General features: G+C 41.7%; 1 protein-coding gene across 8 annotated transcripts in view; it reads right to left on the reverse strand.

Annotated features, from left to right (window-relative positions):
* STX8 (syntaxin 8) overlaps positions 1-27415 on the reverse strand; it is a 252964-nt gene that overhangs the window by 189061 nt on the left and 36488 nt on the right. For all 8 annotated transcript variants that reach the window (XR_011995934.1, XR_011995935.1, XR_011995936.1 and 5 more), the window contains exons 5-6: positions 19375-19499; positions 7142-7234 (exon numbers count right to left, since the gene is read on the reverse strand). Coding sequence is in view for 5 of the 8 variants with exons in the window: in XM_072730344.1 (XP_072586445.1) it covers positions 7142-7234; positions 19375-19499 (218 nt within the window). In the remaining 3 variants the exon portion in view is untranslated. The remainder of the gene's footprint in view (positions 1-7141; positions 7235-19374; positions 19500-27415) is intronic.

Genomic DNA, 27415 nt, shown 5'->3' on the forward strand with positions numbered 1-27415 from the left:
TTACATTCCCAGTTCAATTCATAAAAGCCGGCCTGACCAGTAAAGCATCTGATGCTACAGGGAAATGCTTGCAAAGTCTGGGCACAGCTCTCCCGGGACACAGCTCTGGGTAGTGGATCAGGTGTCTCTCTGCTCACACGTCACCTGCCTAGCAGTCACAGGAACTCCCTACACCTCAGGCCATTTTATATTTCCTTGAAAGAGAAGCGGTTTCTGCCTGTCTTGCTTCCCTCAAAGGGCAGCTGTGTTTAGGTTCTAGGGGTACAGCACCAGTGCGCCTACCACGGCCACTGCCTTACAGAGCTACAAACTCGCAGGGCTGGGAGGCATCATTCCAGCTGGTCCTCCAACCCTTCTGCTTGTCTAATGTGTGATCTCACCGCCAGGTAGGCCAAGTGAAAAGGGAGCACTCATTAAATCACAGAGCGTTGTACTAGGACAAGGCTGAAAACCAAGTAAGTACTCTCTAGCAACCCAGACTTGAACAAAAAGAGTCTTCTTATGGTGGTGTTTTCCAAATGTCAGCTTTTCAAATACCACCTTTAGAATTCTTTGCCATGTTCATAATTCACCTGCAACATATACACTTAATGTTTTCCTTTATATCAACGCACTGTTATGCTTCTATAATAACATATTATTACATAAATGTTATGCTTATTATGGTACATATTATGCTTATTTTTCTGCTTATACAATTTAATTGAATAGGGAAATTTTATATTGCTGTGAAATCACAGGTTTCAAATGATAGTCATTTTCATTTCGGTGAAATATGCAACTATTAAATGGAAAAGTGTTTCTCAATATATTTTCTAAAATCACCTTGCCTAACACACTTTGGGAAATTCTGATCCTGGACAGTCCATGAAAAGATTCCTTCACCAAACTGCCCACACATTTCTTTCATTAATACAAGACTAAATTCTATTATCAAAGTGCTAAATAGACAGTTTGAGAGGTCTTCCGGTAGAGATTGACTGGGGCAGCAGGAATGCAAACTTCCTTCTGTGAAGCCTGCTTTCAAGAAGTCTCTTCAAGAGGAGCTACAGACACTTGGAAGACTCAAAATACATTTTTTAGCATAATGGTGGTTAGCCAGAATTCACTGACAACTGATAAAAAGACACCATCACTACTTATATTACCTTCCTGTTGCTGTTCTAACAAATTACCACAAACAAACATAGGACCTTAAACAATGCACATTCGAATTTCATGTCCATGTGAATTCCCTTGTATTATAAAATTAAATTTGATTTTCTCCTATAAATCTGTCTCAGGTCAATTTGATTTCCAACCCAGCTGGAAGGACTGTAAATGGCAGAGGGAAAATTCTTCCTCCCCAACCATGCACCAGGTTCTCCAATAGTCAAACAGACATATATGCATGTTCTGGAATCAAATGTGATCTAAGAAGATCTCTCTCTCTCTCTCTCTCTCTCACACACACACACACACACACACACACACACACACACACACACACACTTATTCCCTTACAGTCTTGGAAATCAGAAGTCCAAAGTCAGTTTCACTGGACTGAAGTTACAGTGTCCCCTCAGGGGCTATAGGGGAGAATTTATCTTCTGGCTTTTTCCAGCTTCTAGAGCTGTGTTCTCCATATCCCTTGGTTTACGGCCCCTTCCTCCATCTTCAAAGCCAGCAGAATAGCATCTCTTCAGTTACCTGTGCCTTCTTCTGTCTCAAATCCCTCTCTGCCCCCTCCCCCCTTTAAAAAAAAAGATTTTGTTTATTTATTCATGAAAGACACAGAGAGAGCAGCAGAGATATAGGCAGAAGGAGAAGCAGGTCCCTGCAGGGAGCCTGATGTGGGACTCATTCCAGGACCTCGGGGTCACAACCTGAACTGAAGGCAGATGCTCAATCACTAAGCCACTTGGGTGCCCCTCTGCTTCCCTTTTATAAGGACATCTGTGATCACATTTTAGGACCCAAACACATGATCCAGGATGACCTCCCTGTCTCAACATCCCTACATCATTATTAACACATCAGCAAAGTCCCTTCTGCCATATAAGGTGCCATTCACAGATTCCAGAGATCAGGACATGCGTATTTGGGAGGGCTGAATAATAGTCTACCACGTCACTTTCCTAAATGCTCAACATGAAAATTGAGCGGAACAGCTCTAACAGCCCTTTACAATGGCAATTCACTGATGTGTATATGGAATCTTTGGTCACTGTGTGTCCTTCAAGGACATTAGTCATATTTTCTAGCTTTCTGAAAGGACACATTGGTCTCCTCAACCTCAGCACTGACACTACAAAGACAGGTTTCCTTCTTTGTCATTTTCATTCCTTTCACAAAACAAGGAAGTGCTCAAAGATTAAGAGAGAAGCATCAGAAGGACTGGGCCAAAGTTGAGACATCTGAACACTGAAAAGAATGTTGACGACTGGGATGCCTGGGTGGCTCAGCAATTAAGCATCTGCCTTCCACTCAGGGCATGATCTCAGAGTCTGGATCGAGTCCCACAACAGGCTCCCTGCATGAAGCCTGCTTCTTTCTCTGCCTTTCTCTCTCTGTGTCTCTCATGAATAAATAAATAAAATCTTAAAAAAAAAAAAGAATGTTGACGATTGGCACACATTAGCAGAAATTTGTTTAACAGCCTATTCTTGGTGCTGTTTCTACCAGAGGAACTGTGCCTCCATGGTCCTTCTTGGTGCTGACGTTAAGGCTGGGCCAAAGTCAAAGTTAAGTCTTAGGAACAACTATATTAGTCAAGTCGATTCTATTCATTTTCTTGCATTAGCATTCTTTTCAAAAGGCCTTGTCCTCGAGCATAAACTTCAGGGAACTGTTTGGTAAGCAAGCACCATGACTACCCATTCTGTGCCTGACCATCCATGTTTCTTCATGAACAGAAGGGGACTGAATTCTGTATTTCCACGAGGTGATCTCCTTGGCTCAGTTCCCCACCCTGCCCTCCTGCGACCCCTACTTTCACCTGCTCCCCAACCCCCACACCCAGGTGTAATTTAGGTCTCCCATACTGGGATTTTCACCTAATTGCTAATCCTTTTCCTCATGAGGCTAGGTCGTTGGCATATGAACAGGGCAGTTACTGGTGCTGTTCTGGCCCTTTCTAATTCTATGTGAGAAGACTAGAACCTGAATTCCTAAATTGATGATAATTTGGCTCTTCAGCTTTGCGGTTATGTTCTAAGTACAATGTATTTTGTTAGCAATGTTTTGATTGTTTATTCCAAAATGGCCAGCTGGCCATTATCTTTGCCTATTGTTTTTCTTGTTTAATAAAAACCAACAGGCTGATTCAGTGGAGATGTTTACAACAAAAGTGGTATCCTTCTCCAGTGGCCCTGGCTCTGTATTATACACCCAGGTCAACAATAAAATTCCAGATGGGGCTGCCACCCTGTTCTCAATACCTACAGATATATAATGGCCTTTTTGATTTTCACAAAAGGAATAAAGGCTGATTGTAGTCTTGGCAGGGATATAATTTTTTATCCTCAGAGTCTCTCAGTCCCTATGAAGGAAAGTGGCTGACTCTGCCTTATTTCTGAGGAACAAATGTGCACATCAGAAAACCACCAGCCTAACTGCAATCGCTCTGGGAGGCCACCATGGAGAAAACAGCTTATTTTGGCAACTAAGTGGAAAAATATCTCCTGTTTGTCTATGGACACATGTATGCATCCGGGGCTGGAATGGAGCTGAGGACTGGGAGGTACAGAGGAAGAACAGAAAAGGATGGAGCCAAAACATGAGATCAGAACCCTGACAATGATGGTACACGCATGTGCGTAACTCTGAGTGTCCTTCAGCACGCATGCATGGGATTTGTAGCTGCAAAGTGGGCATGGGAGAGACAACACGAAAGGAGAGTGCTGATATTCAGTGAAGGTGCTGGTTCTCAAACTTGGCAGCACACTGGAACCATCTGGGGAGACTTAAAAATGCGGCTGAGTGGGCCCCACCCCTGGAGACTATGGCCTAACTGATATAAGTACTATGGGGAGCAGAATAATGGTCCCTGGATGGTGTCTACATTCCAGTCTCTGGAACCTGTAAATATGTTATGGTACATGGCCAAGGGGCCTTAAAGTTGCTAATCAACTGACCTTAAAATGGGGAAGTTAGATTATCTGGGTGGGTCACATGGAATCACAAAGGTCCTTAGAAGCGGAAGACAGAGACAGACATTACAGGTCAAGATGATGTGATGTTAGAAGGACTCAGTTCATTGGTGTTGGCTCTAAAGATGGGAGGAGAGGGCCATGAGCCAAGGAATGGAGGAAGATTCTAGAAGCTGGAAAAGGCAAGGACATTAATTCTCCCCTGGAGCCTCCAGAAAGGAATGCAGCCCTGCAGACACCTTGCTGGGTTTTTTTTAAAATTTAATTAATTTAATTTAATTTAATTTTTAGCCCAGGTAGATGCGGGTCAGACTTCTGACCTCCAGAACTGTAAGATGGTAAGTATGTGTCATTTTTAAGCTACTAAGTCTGTGGTAATTTGTTAGAGCAGCAAAAGAAATCTAACACTGCTATGGCCTGAGCTTCAGGGGGTTTAACACACACCCCCCCCCCCCGCCCCCAGCCCCGCCAAGTGATTCTAACAGGCTGCAAAGTATGATAACCACCACGCTACAGGGCAGACAAGACAAGGACATGCTGGCATGACTGCTTATGCTGGAAAGATGCATGGTGATCTCACCCAGGAAGTCAGCAAGTCACCCACCAAAGAATGCACCATCAGCTCTTAGCCACCTCCTCAGAGATGACTACACAGTGGCTTACCGAGGCACATCACAGGATGGGCAGGCTTTACCACTTTGGCAGCTAGAATCCTTTCTAATCTGACCACTAAAGAGGCTTTATTTCCTTTAGATAAAGAACAATTAGGGGTGCCTAGGTGGGCGGCTCAATCAGTTGAGTGTCCAACTCTTGGTTTTGGCTCAGGTCTTGATCTCAGGGTTGTGGGATCGAGCCCTGTGTATAGCTCGGCACTCAGTGAGGAGTTCTGCTTAAGATTCCCTCTCCCTCTGCCTCTCCTTGCTCTCTAAAATAAATAAATAAGAAAAAAATGTTTTTTTAAAGAACAATTATACCAGGCACCTGAGTAGCTCAGTAGTTGAGCATCCACCTTTGGCTCAGGTCATGATCCTAGGTCATGATCAAGTCCTACATCGGGCTCCCCACCTATGTCTCTGCCTCTCTGTGTCTCTCATTAATAAATAAAATCTTAAAGAAAAAAGAACAATTATGCCTATACCAACACTCTCTCAATATGCAAATATATAAATATATAAATTACTACATTCAGGTCAGCCCCATCAGGAAAAGGACTCAAATGCCCTTCCCTCTGTGCTTGAACTATTAATAACCATTATTAAGATTATAAAGATGGGGGTTTCTCCATTTCCTTTAGCACATATTTATTTATAATAGATGAGTGGAAATATCAGAAAGGGAGACAGAACATGAAAGACTCCTAACTCTGGGAAATGAACTAGGAGTGGTGGAAGGGGAGGTGGGCAGGGAGTGGGGGTGACTGGGTGACGGGCACTGAGGTGGGCACTTGACAGGATGAGCACTGGGTGTTATTCTATATGTTGGCAAATTGAACACCAATAAAAAATAAATTTATATTAAAAAATATATATAATAAATGATAAATAGATGACATTTATTTATGATGAATGCAATAGTACTATAGAAAGAAATTAACTTATTCTTTGTGGAGATCGAGAAAAGAAGTTCTTGCTATATAGTTTTGACATGTGCAGCCCTGCCTTCAAAATGAGCATCATCCATTCCCAGGGCTGCCATGTTCACAGGTCTGTGGCCATTCTTATTGGGAGCCATGCCATCATGAGCCTCCATGGCACTATCACAGAGCTCAAACCTCAGAATCTTCCACTTTTCTCTCCCTATGTCATCTTCCTTAGAGAGGAAGGGCAGAGTGGTAGAAAAAGCAGTCACGAGAATCAGATGACCTGCATTGGCATTTCAATGCTGTCACTTATAAAAGCAATGTGACACCAGGAGGCCCCTCAGCCATTCTGAGCACCATCGCTATCAAAGAGGGCTAGAGGTTACTGATTAAGTGCAATGACATAGATGGAGACCCCACTGTTACTATGCTTTCACTCGCCACCTCCATGCAGAGGCTTCTGACATCCCTTCTCGTTCTGACATCCCTTCTCGTTCTGACATCCCTTCTCATTGGTCCTGTGCTCTCACTGAGCTCTGGTACCAAACCTCCAACTGTCTACTCAACAATTTCATGTGGATGACTCACTGGCATTTCTAAACATGTCCCAGCTGGACTTGGGATCTCCACTCACAGACCAGTGCCCACCCCCCCCAGGCCCCCGACTGTCCACCACAGTACAAGTGCCATCAGTCTCCTGCATCTGTCCTGCTCCCCTCCATTTTGACCACCGTAGTACTCCAACAGACCCCATCCCCTCACATCACATGCCACAAGCACAGGAGCTTTTCAGGTAGGCCCCCAACAAAGCTGTTTCTCCCAAGCCATCCTGCTGTGGTTTGCAAATTAATCTTGCTCCAACCAGATCTGTCACATTGAGTTCTGAACAGAGATCTTCAAGCATTTTTCTGCCCCGCAGCATGGTATTTATGAGGGAAGAAGAGCCACCTCCACTGGGTATGTGGATGACACAGAGTCCCCGCACCCCAGTGTGCCACACATAAGTGTACAACGCTCTGAGCAATTTCATCACATTATCACATTTCATCAATTAAAGGAAAAACCCCTGGGATGTGTGGCTCGTAAAACAAAGTATTTTTTAAAAAGCAGTGACAAAGGACTAGGAATTTCTTACCAAATTTCTTTGCAAAGTATTCAGTTAACTATATCTAAATCTGCCACAAACCATCCTCAACTGCATTAAACTGTAATAATCCATCCATGTTAAACTACTTCACGAGTTTTCTAGCATTAAAATCATTTAACAAATACTCATGCCTTTAGTGTTTACTAAACACTAAACACTAAACTCCACGAGTTTTCTAGCATTAAAATCATTTAACAAATACTCATGCCTTTAGTGTTTACTAAACACTAAACACTTTAGTGTTTACTAAACAGCAAAGGTGTTCAACCTCAGACATGCTCTTACCGTTTTGTTCATCCAGTTCGTTCCCAATTTCCTTCCCCATCTGTTTCTGGCGACTTATGATAGAGGACAGGGCATCCAGGCCTGCATCCTGTTCTGGAAGGAAAAGTGAAACAGGCTACTAAAAACCAAAGGAAAACAATCTGAAGTCCATAGCCAGGCATGTAATGCAATTCAATATACTGTAAAAGTAACACTTTAGGTCAGGAAGAAAGAAAAAACAGTTAATATTAGGAGAATATAAAGAAAAAAAGTTAAATAAATACCTACCTCACACCTTAAACTAAAATGATCTCCCGATAAAGTTTTTAAATATTATAAATGAAATAACATAAGATTTAATATATCAACATTAAAACTTTCGTTTTTTTTTAGGATTTTATTCATTTATTTGAGAAAGAGAGATAGCACACAGGCAGGGGGATCAGCAAAGGGAAAGGGAGAAGCAGGCTCCCTGCTGAGCAGGGAATCAGATGGGGGACTCAATCCTAGGACTCTAGGATCATGACCTGAGCTGAAGGCATATGCCTAACCAACTGCTACCCAGGTGCCCCAACATTTAAGCTTTTTGATGCTTAATACATAAAGAGCATAGCAGATCAATAAGAAAAATATTCCAATTTTGTAAATGGGCAAAGGATATAGACACGAAATTCACAAAAGAGTAACAAAGAAAGGACACCTGGGTGGCTTAGCGGTTGAGCCTATGCTTTCAACTCAGGTCGTGATCCCGGAGTCCTAGGATTGAGTCCCACATGGAGCCTGCTTCTCCCTCTGCCTGTGTCTCTGCCTCTTTCTCTCTGTGTCTCTCATGAACAAATAAATAAAATCTTAAAAAAAAAAAAAAGATAACAAAGGAAAAATAAATAAAAGCTTTGACATTATCAATTTTTAACATAGGGATAAAAAACAATGATGACTTTTTTAAAATTATCATATTTGTAAGGACTTAAAAGCATACTAATGCCCAGGATTAACTAATGTGGGAAAGAGAAGCTCCTAAGCATTGTCATGGGAGGACAGGAAACATACCTTTCTACATAGCAAATCACGCCCACCTTTTCATGTCTCAATTCCACGTGTTGGAATGTAAGAAAACATGCAGATGGTACGCAATGAAGTACACATGAGGATATTCCTTGAAACCTCTCCTGGGCTGGTTATCCGCTGATAACCTGTGCGTGACTGCTCAATGAAAATGCATCTGGATCCCTTAAATATTTTTTCCTTTGCCAGTCTCGTCAATAGACAGGGCGGCAGGAACACTGCAGGACAGTGTTTGGCTGCTTTCCTGATAAGTTCCTGCAAAGCTGGCAGCTCCTTCAGGGTACAGTGGCCAGCTATACCCAGAGGCCGACAACTCCTCCCGACACACCCCCTCCTTGGGCCATTTTACAACAGAATGCCTCCAGCTCCACAGATTCTCAGCAAGTTCCATCAGCTGAGCACCACAAGGACACCTGCTTGGTGACCGCAGTCCTGGGGGCGTGGGGCATGTCCTAGGATACCTGATCTCAGCCTGAGAGCCAGTGATTGCACCTTATACCTCTATTTCTGTCTGCTTAACTCTTGCTAACTAATCCCTTGTTACCTTAATCTCCTGCTAGGAGATTAAATATTAAATTTTCCCTGTTCAAATTTCTTCTTCCCGATTGTACCCGGACTGATACATTTATAATAGTGAAAAACTGGAAACTAGCTAATGCCCACACACAGGGATTGGTTTAAAAACATATAGTATGTTCATAAGTAAAACACTATATAGCAATTAAAAGTGATATTGTACATGAACATTTTGATGTTAAAAAAGCTCAGGACTTGTTATTAAGTGAAAAAAAAAGCAGGATACAAAACAATGTATAGAAAAATAGCATTTTTGTTTTTAAAAAAATGAAGATAGATTACCTTGCTAGATTTTGAAATTTAGAGATAGGAGAATTCAAGTTACTCGAGATCCTTTCTATAAAACGTGATGTTGTTTCTTTGTTTTTGTTTTTAACTAGGTAGTCTCAGTGAGCTCTTTGAACTTTTTTTCTCTGCTTTCAGGTACATTGGGAAGAATGTTCTGGGGCTAAGTCTAGTGATAATGAATCTCTCTACCCCAGCAATATGCTAGGTGAGGGCAACATGCCACGTGCAGCTTCACTTGTTGATCGGGATTTTTAAGTGACGGTTTCACAGTAAAGCATACCTACAAAAGCAGAAATCATGAAGGTCTTTTCTTACCCAAGATCATATTAAAGTTTACTTATTTTTTTCCTAGTCTTTTTATGGAATTAAGCCATTACACTTAACTTGTTAACTCATCTGGAATTTATTTAAACTAATGGTGTGAGGTAAGGACCCCTTAGTAACATTTTTTGACACTATGTACATTTTTAACTATACAAATGACCTGATGTCTCCAGGGATTGTTCCAAGGGACCATTTTATAGCAAAATCGCTTTATAATGAGGTCTTTTTGGTCTTTAGTAACAACCTTTTGGATGTCCTCCAAGATAAATCTGTCGTCAACCTAGTACTGCTATAGGATGACCGATGCTACAGCAAAATTCCAAATGCATCCCCAGAATAATCTATATCAAGGATCAAGGATCAAAGGTCAATGTGGATTAAAAGGCAACACAATTTAACAAGAGGAAAGGAGACTCCTCTACAGTTTTCAATTAGGAAAAGAATCATTAAAGCCTTGTCATTGCTTTAACTGGTAGAGACACAGATTATGAATGAAAATACCTATACTATTACACTCTTCTCTCTCAACCTTAACTCACTATCTGACCTAACTATATCAAAAGGTTATCTTGCTAATGCAAAACAGAAAGAGAGTCAAAAGTTGTGTGCCACTCGGATCATTTCTGTAAGACCTTGGCACCTCCTCACTATGTGAAAGTGCTACAGTAAGTCTCCATTCCATAATCCAAAGACACAGAAGGCCCAGATAATGGAGATGCTTTGCATGTAATTAATAATCATACTGATGACCTGAGCTTCTCCAGGCTCACGGTGGCATTTCTAAGAGGATGGAGGACGGTCACCTGAGGGGCAATGAACAAGATAAAATGCTGCTACTTACAGATACAGAAATAATCAAGACTCACACAGTTATGCAGAGCTGTGTGAAATTATGCTAATGTCACATTCTTAGCTCATTACTCCTAGTCTGCCCTCCACCACCTAACCCTGTCACTACAATATCATAATCATTTGCAACAAGCCACACTCCATCAATCGCCTATCAGTATGGCAATGGTGCTAATTTTTAAGAGTGGATGAGCATCGTGCTATCCAGAAAAATGGCCCCCTGAAAATGTCCCATCCCAATCCCTGGAACCTGAGAACAAGGGACCTTACATGGCAAAATAACTCTGCAGATGTGAATAAGGCTAAGGAATTCAAGACGGGAGAGTGTTCTGGATTATCCAGGTGGGCTCAGTGTAATCGTTGAGTCCCTCAAAACGGAGTATCTTTCCCAGCTGTGTTCAGAGGGAGACTCCAAAAAGGGTCAGGGAGACACAGCTTGCTGGCTCTGAACCCTGAAGAAGGGGGCTATAAGCCAAGGGATGTGGGGGGCCCTCGAGAAGTCAGGAAAGGTGAGGGAATGAATTCTTCCCTGGAGCCTCCAGAAAGGAGCCAGCCCTGCCAACACCTTGATCGTGGTCTAGGAAGATCTGTGTTGAACTTCTGACCTACAGAACTATAAGATAATAAACTTGTAGGCTGAGACCCTAAGTCTGTGCAAATTTATTGCAGCAGCAACAGAAAACTAATACAATCATTGTTTTTGAAAACTCCCTTTGGAATAATTAGGTGTTTGGATCCTTCCTATCTTTAGACATTTCGAAAAGCCATCCTCTAACAGAACATCATGTAATTGTGGGAGGGCTATCTGGTGGCTGTAGATCAGAGAGGGACAATCATCACAATGTATTCTTGCCAAAAATAATAAACTTGATTCTGATCAAGCCGCAAAATCTAACTACCAATTTACAGAAAATATGTGGGGCAGAGGAATATGTTAAACAATATATGGGATTACAAATAGTAAGTCTAGATAGTGGGAAAGTACAGGGCCAATGACCCTGCTTCTTCAACCGAGAAACAGCAAAGGGAAACAGAGAGAGTTGGCAAAAGTACCTATCCATTAAAGAAAGTTAAGGGACATATCAATTAGTTGCAATGTACAGACCATATTCAGATCCTGAATTGAATGACCAAAAAATAAAATAAAATAAAATAAAAAAAGCCATCGTGGGCAATCTGGAGATCTGAACCTTGAATATTTGATTCTGTTAAGGAATTACTGTTCACTTAGTAAGGGTGATCATGGCATTGTGGTTATATTTTATTTTATTCATTTTTTTAGATTTTATTTATTTATTCATGACAGACTCAGAGAGAGACAGAGACACAGGCAAAGGGAAAAGCAGGCTCCCTGTGGGGAGCTCAACGTGGGACTTGATCCCAGGACCCTGGGATCATGACCTGAGCCGAAGGCAAATGCTCAACTACTGAGCCACGCAGGCATCCCTGTGGTTATATTAAAAAAAAAAAAAAATCCTTATCTTTTATAAACATACTTTACAGATGTATTTCCAAATATCCACCGTGGAAATGATATGATGTCTAGGATTTGCTTCAAAAAAATCCAGAGGGTGGGTGGGATGGGGAAGTGGCTAGACACAGAGATGAAACAAGGCTGATTAGTAGGAATTATTAATTGTTGAAACAATTAATGAGCAAAATGGGATCATTATCTTACTGTCTCTACTTACATAGTTTTGAAATTGCCCACAGCAAAAAGTTACATTTCAACAAATAAATAAAACAGATGGACATTCCTAGGAACGGCAAACTCAGGGCCCCAACCCAACACATGACAAGGGACCCCACAGCTAGAGCTGTGTCTTCTTTCCCTGTGTTTTTGCAGCAGTTCTCAGCCCAAGTGACAGCACAGAGCACACTTTAATAAATATGCCCAAATCAAGGAAGGACCAGAGGGCCTGCTAGGCTTGCACAAAAAAGCATCTCAGTCTCTGTTGGGCATAGGAAACGGCTCATGGGCAATACTAGTTAGCCCTCTGAGTTTAGATTATAGGAGACGTAGTTGATGTTGTGTTAGTCTAGGGCCCAGAGAGAAGTACTGGGAATTCTCACATTTGACTATTCAAGGAAGAGCTCTCTCTGGATAAGAGGAAAGAAGAGACAGATGAGGACGGCTGGATTTGCTAGATGAAGCAAATTACTACATTGGGGAAACTCCCAGAGCAAGTCCTATGAGTAGACGTTTTTATTTTTGTTTTTGTGTTAAGTTTCAAGGAAGAAAATCCTGGGGTGGATGACAGTGACCAGAAAGGGCATCTTCCAGGATAGCTGTCTGTGAAGTGATGGTTGCAAGGGTTCAAAGATTAGCTGCTCAGATTTGCCAGTCTGGCTGGCCTACTTCCCCACTGTTAGTTCACATGACGACACGGACAGATCGAAGAACACAGAAGTCCAGAACGAGGGCACAACTTTCTGCTAGAATCCAGGAAGCATATCTACGGAGTAAGAAACCCTATCAATAGAGAGCCCCCGAGTGAAGATGGAATGGTATTTTCCACTGGCTGCCCTCTGACTCAGAGTCAAGTCAAGGTCCTAACCCCAAAAGTCACTCTTCTTTGTTTTATATCAGGGATTTTCGAGGTGGTCCAGTTAACATCAGCAGCTCACCCATTTTCGGCCTAATGTCCACTTGTGCCTCAAATGACAGCACAGAAGCCAAGGCTGGCTAACCAGTTGTAATGAAAAAGAAAGCATTCATTGCCTTGAGTCTAAGTTCTACCGACGAACTGTTATTTTAGGATGACTTTCCAAGTGTTTCTAGGGGTCAACAGAAATAAAGAAAGGCAAACAGATTCTATGGGCAAAAGGATGTTAGCAATGGCCTTTCACAGTCCCTTGTTTCTTCTAGTGCAGGACCTGGCAGTGAAGGAAAACCATGGCAACCTCAGCATCTCCCCAAGATTCTTCAGGCAGAGAAAAGCTAATAACATAAAGATTGTCAATTTTTTTTTTTTAAACGTATCTGCTTACCCTTGAAAAACAGCTTGCTGGGAAAGCAGAGAAGGAACACAGTAATTCAAAACACCAAGGTAAGGATAGAAGGACAGAATGTCCTGAATGCACACAGCTAACCAGTCCCCACTCCTTCATCTGCCTGCCCCATCCCCAGCCCTCCACAAACCCCAAATGGCCAGTGGGGCTTTCAAAGGGTGGGCATCTCCGTAAAGATGTGCTCTGCTTTGGAGGCTCAACACAAAAACCTGCAGGTGGCATCCTCTCACACCTTCTCAGCGACAGGGTTGCTTCTCCAAACGGAAAGCAGCTTTTCTTGGCAAAAAAAAAAAAAAAAAAAAAAGGCAACAATACCAGAAAATTCATTACTATTAGCTAGCAAGACACTCCTTTCAGGAACCATGAATCCGGAAAGATAAAGCACCACAGATGAATGGCTGTGTTATGTGTAAAGCCACACTGCTCTACACGGTTCATTCTGCTTCAAACACAATGATAGATGAAGTACACGGAGTTAAAGCTATAAGGGAGGCACAGTTCCATTTACTAAATAATTTCACTGTGGAAAGGGAGTTCAAGACAGAATTAGACTTCTACTTCTGGCCAAGATGGACTGACAGGGACCTGATTTATTTCTGGCCTGAAACAACTGGGAAAAAACAAAAAACAAACACAAAACCACAGGCAAAATATATAAAACAACAGTTTCAAGAGAGACCCGGACATCAGGAAATGAAGAGCAGTGCTCCCCAAGTGATGGGAAAGCACTGAGATGAGCTTGAGGGCTGCCCCAGATATTGCCCAGCATGGGGGTAGGGACCCCAGGGGGAGCCTGGCAATCTCCCTACATTGAGAAGCATCCAAATAGATCAAGGAGGGGAGAGTACACAGGGCATAGCACAGGCAGGAGTGAACTGCCCAAACAGAATCTCTGGAGGTTTACATGGGGCCCACCTTGAAGCTTCAGTTGGGTATTCACCAAGACACGTGCATAAAGAAACTAGCCAGGGAAAGAACCACCAGCAAGAGGGAATGATCCTCCGAGTTCCAACTGGGTCAAACATAGTTCCTATTCCCACCAACCAGGGCACCTCATGATTGACAGGGCATCAGAGTACTAAGAATGCTTTTTAGCTCTGCAGTGGCTAGATTAGCTCTGTACTGAAGTCAGCAAACGTTTTCTCTAAGGGGCCACACAGTAAATATTTGGGGCTCCGTGATTCATATGGTCTCCAGTGCAGCTATTCGACTCTGCTGCTGTAGCAGGAAAGCAACCATAGGTAATATATAAATAAGTGAGCACAGTTGTACTCCCACAAAACTTTATTTATACACACTTTACTTTGAATTTTATATAATTTTTACAAGTCACAAAATTGTCTTCTATTTTTCAGCCACTTCAAAATGGAAAAACTGTTTTTAGCTTGCAGACCATTATAAAAACAGGTGATGGATGAGATGTGCCCCACAGGTCATGGTTTGCTGACTCCTCCACTAAAAGAAACACTGTTCTGGTCCACCTTACAAAATAATACCCAAATAATTGCATCCCCCTCCCAAGATCTCAAGAATATTTCTAGAAATGCAGAAATATCTAGTACCAAACTAAGAAAAATTTACACCTGGCTTCCAAATGAATGTACCCCTGCCTGAGGTTAGAAACACAGCAAGGATGTCTGCTCTCACAATTTCTAGTGAATGTTGTACTGGAGACTGGAGATTGTAGCAAGCCCAATAAGGCAAGAAAAAGAAATAAAAGTCATCCAGATTGAAATGACGAAGTAAAACCACAATGATTTAAAGAAAAAGACTATCAGAGTGGATCAAAAAAACAGAGTCAACTACATGTTGTCTACAAAAACCCCACTTTAAATATAAAGGCACATATAAATTAAAAGTAAATGGATGGAGAAAAACAAACTACTAACATGCATCAAGAAAAAAACAAAACAGGGCAGCCCAGGTGGCTCAGTTTAGTACCGCCTTCAGCCCAGGGCCTGATCCTGGAGACCCGGGATCGAGTCCCATATCGGGCTCCCTGCACGTAGCCTGCTCTCCCTCTGCCTGTGTCTCTCTCTGTGTCTCTCATGAATAAATAAATTTTAAAAATCCTTTTTTAAAAAACAAAACAAGCACAGCTATACTAATATCAGACATAGCAGGCCTTAAAGCAAGTAAAGTTATTAGGGACAAAGAGAATCATTACATAAAGATAAAGGGGGTCGATTCCCAGAAGACACAACAATCTTTAATGTGTACATGCCTATCGCTTCTTGGCGTTTTGGTTAAGATCAAGTATAATGTGTACATGCCTAAACAACAGAGTATCAAACCACATGGGGGAAAACTGATAGAACTGCAAGGAGAAATAGATAAATGCACTATTAAAGTTGAGATTTGATTTAACACCCCTCTATCAGAAGGACAGATCCAGCAGTCAGAAAAATCAGTATGGACTAAGTTAAACTCACCACCACCATCAATCAACTGGATAAAATGGACACCTATATACTATTTCATCCAACAGAAGCAGAATACATATACTTCTCAAGCTTACATGGAACATTCACCAAGACAAACCACAGTCTGGGCCACAAAACATACATTAACAAATTTTTAAAAATAGAAATTATAAAATATCTATTCTCAAACTACTAGAAATCAGTAACAGAAAGGGAATTGGAAAACCCCCAAATATGTAGAGATTAAGCAACATACTTCTAAATAACACATGATCAAAAAGAAATTCCAAGGGACCTTTAAGAATATTCTGTGGTAAATGAAAATGAAAACAAAACTAAATTTATGGCATATGGCAAAAGCAGTGCATAGTGTGAAATTTATAGCTCTGAATGTCTATGTTAGATAAGAAGAGAGATCTAAGATCAACAGCTTTTTCCACACCTCAGAAAACTCGAAAAAGAGCAAATCCAATCCAAAGTAAACAAAAGAAATAATAAGAGAAATCAATGAAATTTAAATAGGTAATCAGCAGAGCAAAATCAATGAAACCAAAAAATTAATAAACCTCTAACCAAGCTAACTAAAAAAGAGAGAGAGAACACAAATGACTACTCAGAAATTTAAAAAGTGTATATCACTACAGATCTAATGGACATTGAAATGACAATAAAGTAATATTATGAACAACTTTATGCCCAATTTGATAACCTAGACAATACTGGCTCAACTCCTTGAAAGACACAAGCTGCCAACATTCACACAAGAAATAAGCAGTCTGAGTAGGTTTATATCTATTAAAGAAATTGACTTAACAAAAACCTCCCAAAACAGAAAACATCAGGCTGAAATGGGTTCACCAGTGAATTCTACCAAACATCAAAGGAAGAAATTATACCAATTCTCTACAATCTCTTTCAGAGGACAGAAGCAAAGAGGATACCTCCTAACTCATTTTTTGAGGCTACTGCTGTCCTAATACCAAAGCTAGACAAAGATACTACAAGAAAAGAAAAAAAACAGACCAGTATCCCTCACGTACATAGATAGAAAAATCCTCAAAAAAAAAAAAAAGTATCAGCAAATCAAATCCAACAATGTATAATACACCACAGTCAGTGAGATTTGTCCTAGGTATGCATGCCAGGTTCAACATTCAAAAATTAATTAATTAATCCATCATATCCACAGGCTAAAAAAGAAAAATCACATGATCATATCTCTAGGTGCAGAAAAAGTACTTGACAAAATCCAGTATTCATGGATGATAAAAACTCTCAGTAAATTAGAAATAGAGGAGAATTCCCTCAACTTGATAAAGAATACCTACAAAATCCCCAGAACCAATGTCACACTTGACGGTGTGAAACTTGGAGCTTTCCCACTAAGATCAGGTACAAGGCAAGGATGTCATTTCTCAACACCCCTTTACAACACTGTACTGGAAGTTTTGGCTAATGCAATCAGATGCGATAAGACCAGACAAAAAAAAAAAAAAATATATATATATATATATATATATATATATATATGGATTGGGAAGAAAGAAAGAAAACTTTGTTTGCAGGTGATATGATCATGTAATGTAGAAGATCAAAAAGAACTAACAAAAATCTCCCAAAACTAGTAGGTGATTATAGCAAGGTTGCAGGATACAAGATTAATATATAAAAGTCATTCACTTTACAATAAACCAGAAATCATAGGTGGAATTTGAAACTAAAAACACAATACCATTTATGTTAGCATCCCTCAAAATGAAGTATTTAGGTCTATCAAAATATGTACAAGATCTATATGAGAAAACCCACAAAACTCATGAATGGAATCAAAAAAGAACTAAAAGAAAGATATTCCATGTATGTAGAAAGACTCAATACTGCCAAGACACCAGTTTTCTTCCCACTTTATAGATCTAATGCAATTTCCATCAAGATCCCAGCAGGTTATTTTGTGGCTATAAACAAACTGATTCTAAAATGTTATTGGAAAGGCAAAAGACTCAAAATAGCTTACACAGTATTGAAGGAGAAGCAACAAAAGTAGAAAAATTGACTTCAAGATTTACTCTGAAGCTGTAGTAATTAAGACACTGTGGTACAAGCAAAGGAACAAAGGGAACAGAACAGAGTGCCCAGAAATGGACCCACATAAACATAGTAATGGTCTTTGACAAAGCAGCAAAGGTAATAAAATGGAGCAAAGACCATCCTTTTAACAAATGGTGCTGTAACAACTGGACATTCACATGCAAAAGAACCTTCAACTAAATTTTGTTCTGTATCTAAAACTGCTCCAAAAAAAGAAAAAATAAAGTCCTACAGACTTTACGAAAAAGCTTTTAACAAATTAATGAGTTTAGCAAGGTTGCATGATCCAAGATCAATACACATAAATTAGTTCTACTTTTCTACACTGGCAACAATCATAGAAATTTTAAAATACCATTAATAACATAACAAAAAGCATGAAATATTTAGGGATAAATCTGATAAAAAAAATGTACCAGACATGCACAATGTCATACATATGTCAAAAGTTATTGAATTATATACTTTAAATACATACTATTTATGACATGTCAAGTATATCTCAGTAAAACAGTTTTTTTTTTGTAAAACATATCTGTAATACACAAAAATCATGCACAAAAACAGGAACATGAAAAATGTCTGTGACATACATTCAAGAAAAAAAAGTAAAAGCTGTGGCACCTGTATCATGATCTCATTTATGTAAGAATATGTGTGTGCTTCTACTAAATATATGTGTGTATGCATATAGAAAAAAAGCGTGAAGAAATAAATGTTGAACTGGTTATAGTTTGAGATTGGAGAACCAATAAGGAGATGTTTTTCCATGTTATACCTCCCTGTATTGTTTGAACTTCCCAGAACAATCCTGCGTTACTTCCAAAATTAAAAAACAAACAAACAAACAAACAAACAAAACCCAGAAAAACACAAAACAAACAATTACGCTTAAAAGCCACTGGACAAGATGAACTTGAAGATAAAGGCCAAATGGGCTTATTTTGTATAAGAAAAAGATTGGGGGAAGGGGGGCTGGGTGCCTCAGTAGGTGAAGTGTTTACTTTCAGCTCAGGTCATGATCCCAGGGTCCTGGGATTGAGTCCCACATTGGGCTCTCTGCTCAGTGGGGAATCTGCTTCTCCCTCTCCTGCTCCCCCTGCTTATGCTCTCTCTCTCTCTCTCTCTCTCTCTCAAGTTAATAAATAAAATCTTAAAGAAAGAAAGAAAGAAAGAAAGAAAGAAAGAAAGAAAGAAAGAAAGAAAGAAAAGAAAAGAAAAGAAAGAAAAAAGAAGAAGAAGAAGAAGAAGAAGAAGAAGAAGAAGAAGAAGAAGAAGAAAAGAAAGAGAAAAAAGAAAAAGAAAAAGGAGGAGTGTTGTGTTCTTTTGGAGCACGAGTCCCATCAAGGAGTAAAGCGAGGGGGGCACATGCCTCGGATTCACCTGGGTTTCTCAGACTCAGAACTGTGCACGCGCTCTCCCTCCCAGTGGAGAATCACTACTTCCATGGGCTACCTGGATGGATGACCCCATCTGTCTATGCCTCAGACACCCTAAGGCACAAAATCGCCAAGAGCTTTAAAGGACCAAGAGCTTTCCTGGTGATCTTCAATGGGTGTGAGGAACATTCAAAGGCTGCAGTAAAATTCTGACAAGGTTTCTGGGCCCATGCTCCTGGGTATTCAGTACCTTGGATAATCTTCTGCTGCTGTTGCCGGATTTCATCAAAACCCAAACCTCTGGTCTCCTCTGGCTCCTCAAAGAGCCAAGGGTTGGGGACTCCTCGCTTAGCCCCTCCAGTCATCAGGCTGGACCTAGGAATAAGATTCAATGCATTACATAACTCAAAAAATATAGCTCTGCTGCAAATTATTCCCACAAGTGCAGAGGTGGCCAGCCTCACATGCTTTGAAAATTCAATTCAACCACAATTTATTGCATCCTTAGTTTAGGCCAGCAACTGTGTTCATGCTGGACGAGGTATGAGGATGAATAAGGCACAGGCCTGGTCTCCCCAGAGAATTATAGCCTGTTAAAGAGGCTATAGCAGCACATAATACCTTTACTAATCTTCCAAGATACATCTGAGTCAATAATCATGAATGAGGATCTTAAATTTCAAAAACACAAGGCCAAATGGAAGTGGCCTTTTTATTACAACAAAGCCCCGTCTCACAGGCTACATGACACCAAAGGCACAAATATTATTTCTTAAGATACAATGTTGCAACCACAGGTTATGGCACTTAAAAATGACCACAGAATTTTTTATTAAAGGGTGTTAAGTTGTTCACAGAAAAAAACACACACAGGGTTTCAAATTCAATCTTACAAAGGCAATGTAGTGCTCGCAACATAGTAAACAGATTCTGAATTATTTGTCTTAATCTTTACTCGCCCTAGTATCCCACACACCCCTTCTGCACCAGACACATTGGTGTCCTTGCTGTCCCAGGAACATGGAACACATGTTTTCAGCCTTGGTTTATAGGATTTTCATCTCAAGTATCTCCTTCCCTGTCTCCACCAGCCCACATTCTGTCCAAGCCCCAAGGACCATCGTGTTCATGAAACCCACTTTTCAACCCACAATGTACGGTCAGTCATTTGGGAGCCTGGTTGGATTCATAAAAAGTGATTGGTGACATAACCATAGTGGCAGACACAACAGTGGTTAACATGTAGTGAGCACATGCTATGTGCAAGCACAGCTCCAGACGATGGGTATGCATTCATTCATTTCTCCATCACTTGTGACTCTTCTAGTACTTTGCAGATTTCTCAAATTACCTGGAAATAACTGCTACTCCATTGTTGAACCTTTTACGTAGGTAAGCGTCTCGTCTAATAGATAGATGGCAGGAACCAAAAGTCACCCTTGACTGGATTATATGCTGCTCCCCAACACAGAACAAGAAGCTGTCAACACAGGTTCAAATCCTGGCCCTACCACCTACCAAATCCAGACAGCAATTTCTACCTCAGAGGGTTGCTGGGGGGTAAATAAAATAAATCTATTTACCCAAAGAACATTTATTCAGTACTTAGTATGTAGTAGGTATTGTTCTCATTCATGGGAATGAGAAAAAAATAGAATACAGGAAAAACAGAACAGAATCTCTGCCCCTACAGGGTACAAATTTTTGTGATGGGTGCTGCTTCCATTCCGATGGTGGCAGGTGGGAGGGAGACCAGGTGTGAAACAAGTAGAAAGCGTTCAGTGCAGTTCTTGGAAGAGAAGAGTCACTCAACAAATGTTCACTAGTATTGTTCTATTGCTTAATGCTCTGCATACACAGGGCACACTAAAGTATAATGTTTTAATATAAAAGTATACCCCAAAAGGCTGTATCAACTTCATTTTTAGTCAAGCACTCTGGAACCCACAGAAGAAGATGCTGTGGATTGAGAAACAAACCCAGGTGAGAAGAAAACTTTTGACTACTTAGACCTAAGATTTTAAACACAGAGCTGGCCTCTGCTCGAGCACACGAACATGCCAAACAGAAGCACAATGTGGTTCCACCTCATCAAGTAGGCAGACATATTTCTTTAAAACCTTACCCTGCTTGGTCAGCCCCAAGTATCTACGATGTCAAGATCCTGGATTTATTCCCTAGAATAATCATTCAGTCTCACCTAACTCAAGATGTGGGGATGAATGCAACAGAGAAAGGAGAAGCGAGTTTAGAAAAAGCATGCTCCCTGACTCTTACAGCACCCTGCAAGCACCAGCTCTGGCTCAAAATAGGACTCCTCTGGGAAGCTGCGTATGGACCCCTGAAAAAAGCAAGTGCTAAAGACCAGTACAATGGGTCAGAGGGACATAAGGTAACCTCACAGTGCATCTATCAACGGCCAAGAGCACCCTCCCATTCAAATTAGTACACCTGCACCTGTGCTGACAGTAGACGTTGCTCCTCCAAAGTTAAAGAGGGAATGTCCCACTGGTGGCTCTTGCCACACCGAGAGCACGTCTTTACAAATTACTAAAGGAGAAAACAAAACAGATGTGATAAAACTGCACAATCTCAAAAACAACAAAGTAGAACTACAGCCTTTAATTATATATATACACATATATATTTAATGCACAATCTAATATTAACATCAAACACTCATAAGACGGCAGACATACAGGAAAGACTTCCCAGGGCTGCAGACAGACCTCCGAAGGCCCTAAGCACTGAAAGGACTGTTTTGGTCTTGCTTTTCACACAGATTGATAGAAAAGCAACAGTATGGGGGACACCTGGGTGGTTCAGTTGGCTAAACGTCTGCCTTCAGCTCAGGTATGACCTGAGGGTCTCAGGGTCCTGGGATCGGGCCCCACATCAGCCTCCCTGCTCCACGGGGAGTCTGCTTCTCCCTCTCCCTCTGCCCCTGCCACCTGCTCGCACACTCTCTCTCAAATAAATAAATAAAATCTTAAAAAAAAAAAAAAAGTAATCATAAACCACAGTGTGGTTGGCCAAAGTAGGCCAAAGTAAAAATTCTTCTCTAATGCCTCTTCCCTTGGCTATCTGGTTCCAAAGTATTGGGAGTTTGGAAAGTTTCAAAGTTTAGAAGTTCAGGGCTAAACTCTGTCTTTCCTTTTGGTGTTCATACTTTGTTGATGCCCCAACTCTAGTGGGACACTCAGCAAGGGATATATCTTTATCAACAAGGGCAGGTAAGATCACAAGCAACGCTGCATGCGAAAGACTTGATTTTCTCTTAATTAGATTTTATGTTCAACTTAGTATTTGGAATGATGCTTATTACTACCCAGCACTCTCTCAGGTAAGAAGGAAAATATGAAAGACTTTAAGACATGATTCTTGCTTTCAAGGAGTTTATGATCAAATTGAAAAGAGAAACTAAGGGAGCCTGGGTGGCTCAGCGGTTAAGTATTTGCCTTCAGCTTAGGGCCAAAGTTCCAGGATCCAGTCCTGCATCAGGCTCTCCACAGGGAGCCTGCTTCTCCCTCTGCCTGTGTCTCTGCCTTTCTCTCTCTGTGTCTCTCATGAATAAATAACATCTTTACAAAAATAAAGTAAAAAAAAGTAATACCCTTACTCATAATGCTCAGCCCACCTCCTTATTTTGCATTTTTCTCTGTAGCATTTCAACAACTAGCTATTGGATAGGATGCACTTGTTTATTTTTTGCCTCCACCCTAGACTAGAAGCTCCCCAGGGTAGGGACTATCTTGTTTCTCACGATAACCTCAGTGCCTGGCATAATGGGCACTGAAGAAAAAAAAAAAAGTTGAGGGTATTAACTTATTTGGCAAAAACCATACCTAAATGAATGAAATCATTCACTGAAGCATGAAATTGTGCTTCTGTTTCGCATGTTCGCACACTCAAGTAAAGAGGCCAGTCCTGTGTTTAAAATCTTAAGTCTGGGGGAGCCCGGGTGGCTCAGTGGTTTAGTGCTGCCTTCAGCCCAGGGCATGATCCTGGAGACCCGGAATCGAGTCCCACGTCAGGCTCCCTGCATGGAGCCTGCTTCTCCCTCTGCCTGTGTCTCTGCCTCTCTCTCTCATGAATAAATAAATGAAATCAAATAAATAAATAAATAAATAAATAAATAAATAAATAAATAAATAAAATCTTAAGTCTAAGGAGTCAAAAAGTTTTCTTCTCGCCTGGGTTTGTTTCTTGACCCACAGCATCTTCTTTGTAGGCTCCAGGAGTCAGGAAATGGTGTCAGCACACTCATGCTGTGTTCTGTGTGATTCCAGAGGCATTTTACGGCCACAATCTTATTTGTGACATACACAGGCCTGTGTGTCAGCCACAGCAGATATGACTAACAAGAAAACCAACTTAGAGAGATCATGGTGACTTTCTTGGAGGTCACACACTTAGTGGCAGTGCTAGAGGCATGACCTACCTCTTTGCACTCTTCACCCAAGGCGCTCTCTACCATCACAGGGCAGGCTTCGTGACAACAGGGACACTAGACATAGCCTTGCAGAGCGGGTAAGGGTCAGTGCTACGGGGAGGCAGGGATGGAGGGCATTCCCAGAAAGGACAGACATCCAGATGATGTCTCTGGGGCGGGAGGCGGGAGCCACACACGTGCTCGGGACAAGGGTAGAGGGTGCAATTTGGAAAGCGAGGCCTAGCAGTATTGATTCCTGGGCAGGCAGCCCTGACACACCTGCATCCCCTCCTCCCCTTCGCCCTCACTCCTGCAGAACCTTGTCATTTTAGCTTCACACTAGCTGCTCCCCATCCCAGATGCCCTCCCATTCACAGCTAAGTCACCCTAAGGAATGAACTCTGCCTACTGGCCCAACCTCCGCTCTACAAAACTCTTCCTTCTCACTTGTAACCTCCTGACTGCCCAAATGCCCCCTGCTGCCCCTCCGTCCCTTTGTAGGTCTCGATTGTCACCACTGCCCATGGCCCTTCTCCATGACCTAGCCGCTCCTCCCGTGGCTTCCTCCATGCTGCTCTCTCCCACAGGCAGACACTTCTCTGTGATTTGAAGGGCCCTCTTCTTCCATGTGTCCCTTAAATATGCGTGTTCCCCAGCAATTCTCTTCAGATTTGCCCTTCTCACAGTGTGATCACTCTCTGGGCAATGCTCTCTGTTGCCGTGGCTGCAGGGTTGGAAGAACAGGAGCTAGCAGGTGCTCATGCATGTCTGTCCCAGTCCACATGGAACAGGACACGTTCCCTTGGGTCATCATGGTGGTGGGTTCTTAGCTGGGGGGTGGGAGAAGGGCATGCTCCCCTTCCTAGCAGGGCAAGAATCTGAAATCCCACATAACAAAATCCAGGGGAGGCAGGTCCTCTCACCCCTCATCCTGATTGAAAAGCACTGTGCTCAAGACTTTCAGATTCACCTCCACCTGTGATATTTTCCTGCAGGCTCCCTTTCCATGCATGTCTTCTTGTTTGGGACCTTCCAGCTGGGGATTCCACTGCAGATTTTGACTTCTGCCCCTGTCTCCCACATCTCAGCCATTCCTATGCCACAGCCTTGTGGCTGGTCCCCTCGCTTACAGTCGCCCGCATCCAAATCATCGTGAGCCCTGTTGCCAGAGCTCTTTCTGGAACAGAGCTCTCACTGTGACATTTCCCTGTTTTAAAACTTCTGCGGCAGCCTGGATGCCACAGATGAGACGTTTAAGCTTGAAGACATGGCCCCAGGGATCTCCCAACACCCCCTTCCAGACCCTACTCTTCCTTCAGTCCTACACACCGCTCAGGGCTTCTCAGACAAAGGCACAAACTTCCACACTCTCATGTTTTTGTATGAGTCTGGAGGGTCCCCACCCCCACCCTTTTGTCCATCTGGCAAAATTCTATTCATCCCCTAAGGCTCAACTCAAATGTCACTTCTGTTTGGTCCTTCCTGATCCCCATCCCCACCCCCCCTCCCCTGAATCAATCACTCGCTGGTGCTCCCATGGCACTTTGTTCGAAACCTCTAACGTGGCATTTATCAGGCAGGACTGTAGTGAGTTATTTACTTATCCATCTCCCTTCCTAAATTATGAGCTCTGTGAGGAAAGAGGCCACATGACAGTCATGTTTATATCCCGAGTAGCAAAAAAAAAAAAAAGGGGGGGGGGGCAAACAAAACTTAATCAATTGTTATGTGCCTCTGAGACTCTAGCAGCAAAGACTGATATTGTTCAAACAGATGGAGAGGGTATCACCTGAAAGAGAATTCTTTCACTAAAACCTTAGAGCTCAATCCTGCTTTTGGAATGACACCAAGAGAATGTCCTTCTCCTCTAAAAAGGAAGAAGGAAGTTACGGAAGCAAAATGCTAAACACTATGCTCCAGAGGCTACAATAGACTTGAGATGGTTTTTTAAAAAAATATATCAGTTAATTTTGTCCATATTCTTTCAGGATGGAACTTATGTAACAAACAGAACTTCTGAAATGAAGGCCACATTTATAAATTGGTTGGATATCTCTTTTTTTTTTTCTTAAAGATTTTATTTATTTATTCATGAGAGACCCAGAGAAAGAGAGGCAGAGACACAGGCAGAGGGAGAAGCAGGCTCCCTGTGGAGAGCCTAATGTGGAACTCAATCCCAGAACCCTGGGATCATGACCTGAGCCAAAGGCAGATTCTCAACCGCTGAGCCACCCAGGTGCCCCTGAATTATCTGTCTTATAAAGATTTTACTACAAAGTTTCATAGTTGCTTCAAAAGGTATACAAATATTTCATTTTCATCCCCCAAAGAAAATGATGTACATTACATTATGGTACTACGGGGGGCAGGTGGCACAGGCGACTCGTGTTTTTCTGCTGATAAATGTGGTTGAAGTTTGTTGGAAGCTCACAGGGACAGGTCTTCTTATCAACCAAACCCAGAATTGAAAAAGCAGTGAATTCCCAAGAGGTAGCTTTCTTAGGTGTTCTTAGCATCTCAAAAAGATGTCAAAGTGACTATATAAAATGTTTGCGTTTTATCTAAAAGGAGTATCAGTGTTTGTGTATTCATGGACCATGTGGTGGGTTGCAGACAGGACTGGAGAAGATGCTTCCAGGGTGCCAGTGAAGTGAATTGAGTCTGTGAAGCTTTACAATTAGACTTGCCTAAAAAGATGAGAAAATGCTACCACGGTATGAAAAGGGTAATTCCTTTCTCCAAACTTTTTTTGGCAGTTGCTTTCTGTGGATATAAAGATGCACAGGGGCTCAAATTTCAATCAGAAATAGATTCTTTGACATAAATTCTTGAGAGGCAAAATCTGGCACCAATATGCGGCCAGGATTATGCTGAGGAGAGGCCACAGTTGGGGAGGTGGGCCAGGAGGCTGGTGTAATTCAGGCGGAAGGTGATGGGGGTCTGGAAGGAGGGAAATGGCAAGAGGGGACAGCAGGAGACAATCCCCACAGTGAATCACAGGGAAATTCCCCGAGTTTTTGAGTAGACTGGATACAGGGGATAAAAATTTTCAAATGTGGGAGACTCAGGGAAGTGACACAACCTAGGGGAAAAGACATTTTTTATTTTCTTCTAGAATTTTCCCTAACTTCAACATTGTTCCTAAGAACGACCACAAAGTAAAATTGCTCCTGCCAGATGGGTGGCTGTCTATGACTACTTTAGCCAAAGCTGCTAGATGGCTAGCCTCTCTAGGTCCAGGACTCTGTCCTGTTCCTTCCTGTATCCCATCCTGCCTTCCACTCATCCTTCCTACAAGTACTCACTGAGCACCCTCTATGAGCACCCCAACTCTAACCTTGGGGCTTGGAAGGGAATAAGACAAATAACCAACCTTATGGACCTGATACTCTGGAGACAATAAAAGCCTAACACCATGCCTTTTGCAAATACTCAACTATTGTTTTTTTGTGAAGTTAAAAACATGATCTTTATTGAGTATGAGGCCAGAATAGGTAAGAACTCAAACAAGGAAAGTATCTTCTTACACATCATCCAAGGAGATGCTTGCCATAGCATCTGTAAAATCTACTGCAGTCTAAATATTTTTCTAGTTTCAAACCAATCCCATTTTTTCCTTCCTCATTGCTGACCACACTGGCCGCTAATAAGTTTTAATGTTACGTTACAAACCTGGCAAAATGGTTCACAGCGGAACAGAGATGCAGGGTGGCAAAGGTCATTGCAAGTTTTGACTCCAAACTGAAGTTCAGAAATTCCAGCAGGCTTTGCCTAAGAGTCACTCAGGCAGCCCAAAATCAAGAAAATAAAACTAAAAGGAACAGTTGCTCTACTGTAAGTGTTTGATTGTCAGGGTTCC

This window comes from Vulpes vulpes, chromosome 12 (genome assembly GCF_048418805.1).
Source record: "Vulpes vulpes isolate BD-2025 chromosome 12, VulVul3, whole genome shotgun sequence".
Taxonomy (NCBI): Eukaryota; Metazoa; Chordata; class Mammalia; order Carnivora; family Canidae; genus Vulpes; species Vulpes vulpes.